The following is an 11444-nucleotide window of genomic DNA, read 5'->3' as shown; positions in this document are numbered from 1 at the left end:
CTCCTACAGTCACCAACAGTCACCAACATCCTCCTACAGTCACCAACAGTCACCAACATCCTCCTACAGTCACCAACAGTTTCCATCTTGTCAACAGTCACCAACAGTTGCAGCCCAGTGAGATACTTTCCAATGTTGTACACAAGTCAAGGGTTTTTGTGTTTGCTAACAGGACTTTCACTTTGTTCTTATAAATATCTCATCTCTGAGTTTTGTTTTGTTTTTTTGTGTTAAAAAATACAAATTATTACRTGAATCAGAAACTTTACATATTTTAATCTTGTTTATTTATTCTTAGGTTTACCACCTGTGATTTCCTGTTGTCACTGTATGTTCTTTTTGCAGAAATAAACTTAATGAGTTTAGCAGATTATTTTGTGGTACAACAAATCATAAAAAACATAAAATTTCTCTTGAGAACAGGAAATGATTTATTTCTATGTTGATGATGATTCATGTACAAAGCAGGACCACTTATAGCGAACAGATACTTAGTAGGAGGTGTGTGTTTGAAACTTAACGGACAAAATTTTGTTTATATTTCAAAATATTTTGTTTGGACTCTGGATTTCACTCCTTCTTATCTCAGTATTTCTAAACTCATGCCTTCTTTTAAATAGTCCACTCAAAACCATAATTAACTTCCAGTGAAAATTCATCACATGAAACATAAAGAAGAAGCTTTTAACTCTAGTTTCACTGTGACTTTAAGAAGCAAATGGAAAATGTGGGGGACGGAGCTACACTGATGACTGATRATGTTGAGGCCATGGGGTTATCACCACATGGAGAGAAAGACTTTACAAACTGACTGCAAGCAGGAGATTCACAGGGGAAACCCTGTTCTTAGATAAAATGATGGTACATAAAATAAAAACCAAAACAACTAAAAGCAACCTACACAATAGTCTTTAAGCAGACAAAGTTTCCATCTAATCATTTGTCAAACACACACACACACACACACACGTGTCAGTTAACTAATGCTGAAAGTGTGAGTCTAGATTTTTGTGCATAAAGAAAAAAAAGTGAAGTGATTGTGATTAAGATGTAGCAGCTTGCAGGTGTAAAAGCAAAGTAGCATTGGATTAGTTCACCCACATTTAAGATCTTTGCACATTAGAAAGAAAACATTTAAAAAGATGAATAGATAGTTACTTTGCTGTAGTTAACATAGAAAATGTTAATTTTATTTGTGTGCTTATTTGTGTACTCACAGGAAGCTGCTGTTTGCTTTTCCTGCTGGGGCGACCAACTCTTCGCTTGGTTCTGGGACTGGCTGGCGTCCCCTCCTCTGGACTGTCCTGATCTGCTCCGTCCTCACTCTGCGTGGACACACACAGAGACCACATCAAACACTGACTTTAACAATTTATATCTGCTGTCATTACTGAGACCACATTAAAGCAGCGAGTGCTCAAGACTTTACAGTCAAAAAACACTCCAGGGTCGTGAACCAACGAACCAACGACCCAACCAACGAACCAACCAATGAACCAACGAACCAACCAACGAACCAACCAACGAACCAATCAACGAACCAACCAACCAACCAACCAACGAACCAACGAACGAACCAACGAACGAACCAACGAACGAACCAACGAACGAACCAACGAACGAACCAACGAACGAACCAATGAACCAACGAACCAACAAAAAAACCAACGAACCAACGAACGAACCAATGAATCAACGAACCAACCAACGAACCAACCAACGAACCAACCAACGAACGATCCAACGAACCAACCAACGAACGATCCGATGAACGAACCAACGAACTAACGAAAGAACCAACGAACCAACCAACGAACCAATGAACCAACCAACAAACCAACCAACCAACCAATCAACCAACCAACGAATGAACGAACAAACGGAGACTACAAAAGCTTTGCCGTCTCACTGTCGTTACAACTTTGCTTTCTTTACTAACAAAAACAAAAAAACAGGTAATTTTAAACACAATCTGAGCTTAGATTTCATTAAATTAAAGCACTTCTGCAGTTCTAAATGGGAACAACATGTTAAAAGTATTTAACTATAGTTGTGTTTAATAAAGCTGACATGTTACATTTTGTGTTTAGGCTTAACATTTGATCATTTTCTGCTTTAATTTACAGTGGTGTCACAGTTCTGCTAATGTGCTAACAGCTGAACTAGCTTCTTATTTAGAGGATTAGCTTTATTGCTAACTTTAGCAAACCAGTTAGCTTCAGCTAAATTACCTTCTGCTAATATTAAGTCCACAAAAACGTGTAAAACATCTATTTTTAAGCCATTTATCCTAAATTGAATAAAAACTGTCCCCTCTTACAAGCTGTGTGTCAGGCACACTATGTAGCATGTAGCATCTTTAGCAGCTAAAYTTCAAACTAAGAGCATCAAAAAGAAATGAAATAATTTTTATAATGATTTAATTATAATGATTTTTATTTTTGTTGCTTATTTTATTTATTGTAAGGACCTCCTTGAAAATCAGATGCTACATCTCAAGGGGTTATCCTTGAAACAAATAAATAACATTTAACAATATTTAAATAACAAATGTCAAAATTCACTGCGCATAAAATATGATAAAGTATTTGCTATGAGTTGTTTGACTAACTTCAAACAGTATTTATAAAAATACATACTCAATCAAAGAAATGCTTCTATTTTAAAAAGGTTAAATTGGAAGAATCATTAGCTAGTACTATAACTCTGGTTTAGATTGGCCAATTTATGATGCCTTTAAATTAAACCAAAAAATTTTAATAATAACAACAGGTTAGCGTCCCTATTTTTGGCAGCCATCTTGAATCAGGTTGACTCCAAATGGTGACAAGTTTTAGACATACAKTCGGTGGTTCATGGCATATTTTGGTCACAGACACACAAACACAGACCAAACCATTATTGTCCACCTTTGTTTTCATCACCTGATTAAACAAAACCTTCCTTTAACTGCTGACCTTCATACAGCAGTAAGCATAGTGTAAATGTAAACCTTTACCCCAAACTTAAATCCAGTTAGTGTCATGTTTTGGCTGTTCCATCTGCTCTCCTGTCACTCACACTCAGCTCTCCTGTTAATGCCACGCCTCCTCATTCAGTGTCACAGCAATCAGCCTCACCTGCCTCACCTGTTCTCCCTCCTATTTAAGCTCCATGCCTCCACCCTGCCATTGCCTGATTATGGAACGGTTTTACCAAGTAGATGTCTAGTGTTTTGTCACAGCCCCAGCCTGATCTTCTGTCCATGACCCTGTGCCTGCCTCTTGACTTCCCCTTTTCGCCTGATCCCTACCTGGTACTGTTTATGATTCTGACCCTTGGATTAAGACCCCGTTTTTTCCCCTTGGACCTCGCCTTTTGGATTACGATTTGGATTTGTTACTGGATCTCTGACTTCCCAGCTCTGACCTCGGACCACTCCCTGGTTTTCCAAACCCAGCTCGCTCCCTCACTGGGTACTGAACCCTCACGGACCAACAACATTAATGGACTTACCCAGTCCCCTTTGTCCGCTGTTGGAAGTTGTTCTGAGTCCAAACAACAGTCTTGTCAGTCAGACTCAGATGTTTTATTCTTACATCAGCTCTGGACACTTTGACTGGCCGAGGAGCTCCGGTGGGAGCTGTGTGACCGAGCCAAATAAAACAAGCAGCACCTGGTTGTAGCACCTGCTACATCCTAAACAAACAGTGGAGACTTTAATAAGACATCATCCTGCAGGTGAATACATGTGCACTGACTGACTGTAGTTATTTTGGCCAGGATGAGTTTGGCTGTGGGTTTTTATTACAGGGGTTTTTAGTCAAAACCTAATTTGCTCAATAACGACTGATACAGCAGTTCTTGTTGTGGCAGGTTTAAGTTAAGCAGTTGGAGTACATYCACTGGTTCATCAGATGTTATACAAATGTTCAAAATAAACACAGCCTCAGATTAAAACAGCATCAACAACCAATAAAAATGATCTTTACTGAGTCTAATTTATTCTAGGTTTGTGTTTTTGTACTTGTCAGGCAGATTAAAGACCCTTTGGATGTGGTTGTATTTTGTGTGTATATTTTAATCTAAAGATATGAGAAATATTGTTAAATACCTCAATAAAAATCCTACAACCAACTGGAAAAAACAGCTTAATTAAATATTCAGCATGTATCMTGTTGCACTCTGAAGTAGTATTTCACAAATATTTCATTAAAGTGATCCMTGATTAGTTGTAACATTAGACTTTATMTGATAAACATTTATTTTAACTGTAAAATAAAGACTGTAAAAATACTGTAGGATGTTTAGTTTTGTAATTTTTAAAAAAATATATTTTAACACGGACGGAGCCATTTTATTTCCACACAAAGCATTCTGGGTAAATAATGACGTGGATAGGTCCTCGGTGCGAGGCTGCTAGCGAGCTATATCCACCCTGAAGGTTAATCTTGGACAATATCTGATGATCGACTCTTTTAAATGAAACCAGAGAGCGTTGACAGAGAGGAGAAGGTAGAAATGACTCAGCCTGGAACTGAAAATATGGATGGAGGACAACAGAGCTGCTTCATGGAAGAACAACCTCAGATTAGCCTGTTAGCCTTTGCGCTAGCGCTAACACTATTAGCTCAGCGCTAGCACGACAAACAAGCTAACCTGTTGTCCTCCATCCATATTTTCAGTTCCAGGCTGAGTCATTTCTACCTTCTCCTCTCTGTCAACGCTCTCTGGTTTCATTTAAAAGAGTCGATCATCAGATATTGTCCAAGATTAACCTTCAGGGTGGATATAGCTCGCTAGCAGCCTCGCACCGAGGACCTATCCACGTCATCATTTACCCAGAATGCTTTGTGTGCAAATAAAATGGCTCCGTCTGTGTAATATATTTATAAACTTTCAGTTTAAACATTTAGTTTAAAAATGATAAAAACTAAACAGCCTACAGTATTTTTACAGTCTTTATTTTACAGTTAAAATAAATGTTTATCAAATAAAGTCTAATGTTACAACTAATCATGGATCACTTTAATGAAATACCATCAAGTTGCTGATGGAGGTTATTATTCGTTCTCTTCAGACCCCAACAGAGACGATGGTTAGTTGCTACGGTGCAGAAGTTGCTTAGCAACCGTCTCCAGCTGTGATGCGGTGCTGACTAAACAATGACGTCACTTTACAGATGATCAGCTCAGCATCCAGCTGGAACAAGTCCAGTCTTTATCCCTGTCTGCCTGGAGTGCAGACCAGATGTCAGAAAAAAATTAAATTAAAATAAATTAAAATTTAAAAATAAAAAGCCTATTTTAGCAATAAACCAATAAAGTTCTGACTAAGTTCTGAATATGTGGTCAATAGTAGAAAATAGTCCAAACACCTGAACCACACTATAAACTGACATGAACACAGAAACACGTCTGTAAATCTTTGTTCTATTTCTGTCTGCAGCAGGTTATTTTAGGCTGTTGCTAAGCAACCAGACTGCAGACCAGAGGATGCCATCAGCAGCAGACAGTTTGTCCATGGGTTTTACATTACCCCTTTGTGTTTGCTTTACCTACGCTTTTTATATTTGTACACATAAATAAACTGCAGTATATTTTACTCAAATCTAACACTCATTAAACCAGATTAACTCCAGATTTAATCCAGACTTTAAAACACATCATGTCTTTGAGTTTTTACCTGCATGATCCAAACTGAGATGTACACCTGAACATAAAAATAAATAATAAAAATAAAAAAATAATCATGTTAGGAAAAAAGGAGTGTTTTTTATTGAATTGACCAAGAGACCATTTAACTCATAAAATAACTTTCTGATATCTTATCTGATCTATTAGTATTTGTTGTGAATTACTGTCAGATACTTTTACACTAAATGTTAGCTTAAAATCTGTAAAATTAATTAAGATGTTGACACAAACATTTTGTTAAAACATGTCTGTACATTAGGGTTGGGTATTATCGTACCATGTGCAGAAAAACATTAATCGATTATTATTTGGCACTTGATAATATGATTAATGCCAGCAGGCAGACTAACTGCTTGGTGCTCCTCTTTGCTTCAAATATTACAAATATTAAAAGAWATGAACCCATAATTTATTTATCTATCAAGTATCAACACAATTTAAAATGAGATGTACAGCCTGAAGTCTGTAATTATAACAAATTGGAACAGATTTTTACACAGGGTAAATCTTTCCCACTAAATTGGTCATGTGACATAAGGGTGTCCAGAGACTCCTGGGAATTAATCATCAAATTAATCATTATCACCTAAATACCACAATTAATCATGATTAATTTTTTTTGCCAATATTGCCCAACAATACTGTACATCTGTAAATATTTATTAGCAGGGCTGTAATAATATATCAATATATCAATTAAATGATTCAATTACATCAAGGCAGAATGAAAACATTGATCATATGATCTTTTATCACATATTGATTGCAGACATGAATGGAACTGAATCTAAATTGTATCATCAGACTTTGTGATATTAGGAAACATTGTATCATCAAACAAATCAGTACAAGTGTCTACTTATTTTAGGTTTTAAAAAGCCTGATTAAACACCTGAAACCATTTCAAACATGAGGAAATGATTGTTTTTCTCCTCAGTATTGTGAGGTTAGTTTAGGGTCAGGTAGGTACCTGTGAGGTTAGTTTAGGGTCAGGTAGGTACCTGTGAGGTTAGTTTAGGGTCAGGTAGGTAACCTGAAACCTAATGGACGGGCCCCACAAGGATATAAAAACAAGTTAGTGTGTGTGTGTGTGTGTTAACCTTGTGTTTGTAAAGGTTCTCTCATGTCTCCATGTGTCTAAGCATGTGGAACGTAGAACAGTCAGGTGTGAACAAATAAATAACCATGAGTTTAATCATTACACACTCATCAGGTCTGTGTGTTCACACTAACACAAACACTAACCATGAGGATGAGCAGTGGTTAGCTTAGCTTAGCTTAGCTTAGCTTAGCTACTGACAGCTGCAGAGGAAACACAGGAAACACTGAAATAAGAGCAGTGGTTCTATTTCTGTTCACATAAATATATAATTAAAACAACAAGTGTGATAAAGATTATACATGTTTAACAGGTGGATTCTGTAGGTCATGTGTCTCAATCAATCAATCAATCAATCAATCATCCATCATCCATCCATCCATCTTCCACCATCCATCCATCCATCATCCATCCATCCATCCATCTATCCATCTTCCACCATCCATCCATCCATCCATCATCTTCCTCTTATCCAGGGTCAGGTCTCGGGGGCAGCAGCCTCAGCAGAGACCCAGACCTCCCTCTCTCCAGACACTTCTTCCAGCTCCTCTGGGGGAATCCCAAGGTGTTCCCAGACCAGCTGAGAAACATAGTCCCTCCAGCGTGTCCTGGGTCTTCCTCTGGGTCTCCTCCCAGTGRGACGTGTCCAGAACACCTCACCACCATAAACTACATGTCCCATAATGTGTGTTGGTTATTTTACCCACAAACTGACAGAGTCCCAGCTCAAGGTGCAGTTACAATATCTGCAATGTCAAATCTCTATTTAGCTGCATTTTTACCAGCTACTTCTGCTGCAGTCCAGTTGTACTGGGAAGTGGGAGTTTCCCACATAGAAGTTGCAAATTTAAACTGGAACTCCAGTGGGAATTCCCTGTCAGAAAGTGGGAGCAACAGCAAGTCAGAACTCTAGATGCAGCTAGTCACCACAACTCAACAGTGAGTAAAACTCTTTTACTTTTACTAGTATTCCTGCATTATTTATACACATTTAGTCAGTCATACATGTAGTACTGTTCTGTGTTTATAGGAGGACGTGTTAAAATGTTGTTTCTATGCAGGAAATACCAGGTAGAATTCATGTAGTGTTTGTTAGCGGTGGACTTGGTGACTGTTTTTGACTCTGACTTTAGTCCAGTTTTGACCTTCTGAAGGTACTCTGTGCAGGATTATTTTTTTAATGTAGTAWTTAAACCAGTGGAGCCAAACCAATGAAAGAACAACAGGTGTGTAGTTTAAGGACACAGAACTCCTTGTTGTGTTGACATAATAACAACATGTGTGTCTCACCAGATCATTAGCTGTGTCATTCTCCAGCATCTGAGGCGGCTCGGTGGAAGCAGGACTGTTGGACGGCATGGCAGGAAGTGTCTCTGTGAAAAACCACCGTTCTAAAAATAAAAAGACCCTATGCAGCTGGAAACATGGGAAGAGCCCCCAGAAACACCGGGCGTAGCTTCATTCAAGCTGTCGGTCGGCTGGACGATGTCTTTATCGCTCAGTCCTCACCCTCTCCTCTGGAAACAAACAGAAAACACAAYGTGACAAAACTTTTTTCATTAACGTCAAACTAGTTCAAACTGATGTTGCTGAAAATAAACCAGCTGATTTCCTGCTGTCAGCTTCTGCTGAAGACATGAATTTAAAAAAGATAAAAAATGCTGTTTGCCAACAGAAACCTGTCCCAGCAGTGGTTTGTGTCACAGCTCAGTGTGTCACAGTGTGTTGTACAGTTTGTCAGTCCTCGTGCTTCACTCCTGTAGAGCAGCCAACAAAAGGCCAGGGGGAGGAAACTTTAGTAAAACTGCAGACAGTATCCAGCCCAGCCCCTGTGTACGAGCCACACAACTGCTCAGAGCTCACAGTATTTAGGTCACACAAAGACACCTTACACTCTGACAACAACCTACTACACACTGATTGAACGTGTTGCAGTTTTCATGAGGCAGTGTTTCAATGGGAGCAGAGTCTGAGGCCCAGGCCTGTGTGTGAAGGTACACAGCAGTGACACTGAAGCAAATCTCTTCTCTTCACAATAAAAGCATGACTTCATTTCTCACACTGTAAAATGAGTTTTTATTTTTATTTGTGTTGTTTTGTAAATTATGTTTCATTTGAATATATTCCTGGGATAAAAGAGGCAGACATTATAAGAGTTATTCTTCTTCTGCTGCCTTTCATTTTATTTTGATTTGTGTATTTTCTTTGTTTTTTATTGTGTAAAGTAATTTTTAATGAAATGAAAACTTTTTTCATTGAATTTTTGAAAAGTTTGGTTGCATCATTTTTATTTTACTTGGTCATGTTGTGGATGACTGAGGATTACATCAACATATGATGCTAATTAAAGGACTAATGACTGTATGGATACATGATGGGACTGTTAGTTGTATCTTTGTCTTTACTTTCAGTAAAAGTTGTTACACAACATGTGAACAGATCAACACAAGCTAACATGTAGCATCAAACAAAGCCTACTGTGTGATTTTATGTGTTGTGTTCAGCTCTGGACTGATTCTACTACAGTCTGTTATTGGTCACATTTAAATTAAACTACAATGTGAAACACAACAATGATAAAAAAAAACACCAGATCTGAGGAAAAATAACCTAAATTAAGCTTTAATATCTGCAGTATGAATTTAAAACACCACAAAAATATAACTTTCATTAAAAGAGTCAGTTTCACATGATAATTTTTATCCCTGTTTGAAACTCATCTTTATTTTATTTTGTTTCATTCAAGCAAAGTTTGAGTTTAAACAGAGGTTTTCTGTTGTTTTTTAAACTAGTTTTTACTTTTTATTTTATTGTCTTAACTTTTGGCTTGACTGAATTCTAAAAAATAATTTTGGTTGACTTCTGTTGTTTTAAAATGTTAGAGGAATCAAACTCACATTCTTACATCTTTCCATCAAAATATAAATTTGATTGTCTCTTTGTTTAGAGAGAAATACCTTCAGAAATTCTGTTTGTAACTTAAAAACTTAGAAAACATGAAGATACATAGAAATAATGTTAAGAATCAATAAACTTTAGACAAAATCATTTGTACAGATGCAATAAATGCAATATAAAATAAATATGAATAAAACTGCTCTTTAGTAGTTAATAAACATGTTCAAATTGCAGAAATGAATTTCACATCTCCCTGTAAAAAAACAACACATTTCTAATTAAATCTTGATTGGATAATAAAACTAAAAGTCTGCTGTAAAACATGACATCATTAGTCTCTAAAGACAGAAAACTTTCAGATATTTAGATTTAGTCTGTAATAAAACTCAAACATCTTCAGATTTTTAAAGATAATTTACAGAAACTGTCTTATTGTGGATTAAAAACTGCTGTTAATCTCAGATTACATGAGTTTAAAAAATATCAGTATTAGACATTCAAATTATAACACATTTAAAAATAGTTGAAGAAATGTTTTATTGATAATCAGAGTCAACGTTAGATTATAATCAGATTACATCTAGTTGTCAACTTGTCTCATGTTGTTTGTTTGATGTTTTCCAGTTGTTGGTTTGTGTGTTTTTATGTGTTTTATCTTGTAATATTTTAAGTATTTTGAAGTGTATTTGTTAGTTTCTAGTTTTACAGTAAATATTTTAGGGTGACTTTGGGACTGCAGGTGAAAAATAAACTGGTTGATTCTGTCATACTTAGTTATTAATGAGTTATTAATGTTATTAATGAGTTATTAATGTTATTAATGAGTTATTAATGTTATTAATGAGTTATTAATGAGTAATTAATGAGTTATTAATGAATTATTAATAGGAGTATTAATAAGCACTGTCCCTGTCATAAATAAAGGAAATAAAAGTATTTTAAATCAAATATCTCAGTATGTCAACTTATCAAAATCTGCTTTTGTTTTGAAAGCGTCTCCCGGACCGGAAGTGCAGTGTTCATTAGCTTGTTGCTAACTCAACGGTTTTATGACATTAACACAGGGCGACCTGACGCGGCCTTTACCGGACAGCCGTTATGAACACCGTACTCCCGGTGTGACGGTGCGCGAGGCGGGAACACCTGGCTGCCGGTAGTGGGTCAGGACGGACACGCGGGGCCGCGCTTCACACCGAATGCACCCGTTAACCCCGGAATGCGCGCTCCCGCTGTCCTCGCGCTGATGTGTCTGCAGCTGGTGGGAGGCTGTCCGGTGAAACGGTGGCGGACAGGGAGCCGACACGAACCCGTTAACGTTAACCGGTTCTTCTGATGTTTTATTTCTTCAGTTTTAACAAAGACACTTCCGTCGCCCCCCGGTTCACCTCCGTTCACATCTTCCGGAAACGGAAGGAGCGCGCGGAGGTGACTTTAGGAGGTGACTCTTCACGAGCTGAAACGTTGATGTTTATATTTACCGTGTCGTCCGTCCCTCAGCCTCCCGGACCCGCCGCCGTTCGCTCTGCTCCCCCCTCTCTCCCGCCCCTCCTCCCGCTCTCCACCGGGTCTGCGGGCTCGTGCACACTCTCTGCGGCACGGTTCAGCTGGGTCCTAGCGCCGGCGCGTTCATCCCACAGACAGACAGGTGACTGTCAGACAGGTGACAGACAGACAGGTGACAGTCAGACAGGTGACAGTCAGACAGGTGACAGTCAGACAGGTGACAGTCAGACAGGTGACAGTCAGACAGGTGACAGACAGACAGGTGACAG

The 11444-nt window shown here is 37.9% G+C and overlaps 1 protein-coding gene across 1 annotated transcript in view; it reads right to left on the bottom strand.

Annotated features, from left to right (window-relative positions):
* LOC106510910 (DNA (cytosine-5)-methyltransferase 3A) overlaps positions 1 to 11234 on the bottom strand; it is a gene marked incomplete at its 3' end in the record, with an annotated part of 14491 nt that extends 3257 nt beyond the window's left edge. The window contains 3 exon segments of the mRNA XM_013999643.1: positions 1218 to 1325; positions 8065 to 8291; positions 11151 to 11234. Of these exon segments, the coding sequence (XP_013855097.1) occupies positions 1218 to 1325; positions 8065 to 8133 (177 nt within the window).
* Positions 11235 to 11444: the final 210 nt, after the last annotated feature.

The sequence above is a fragment of the Austrofundulus limnaeus genome, unplaced genomic scaffold (genome assembly GCF_001266775.1).
Source record: "Austrofundulus limnaeus strain Quisiro unplaced genomic scaffold, Austrofundulus_limnaeus-1.0 Scaffold2391, whole genome shotgun sequence".
Classification (NCBI taxonomy): Eukaryota; Metazoa; Chordata; class Actinopteri; order Cyprinodontiformes; family Rivulidae; genus Austrofundulus; species Austrofundulus limnaeus.
Note: the sequence above shows the minus strand (reverse complement) of the source record. Positions and strands in the feature narration are given on the sequence as shown.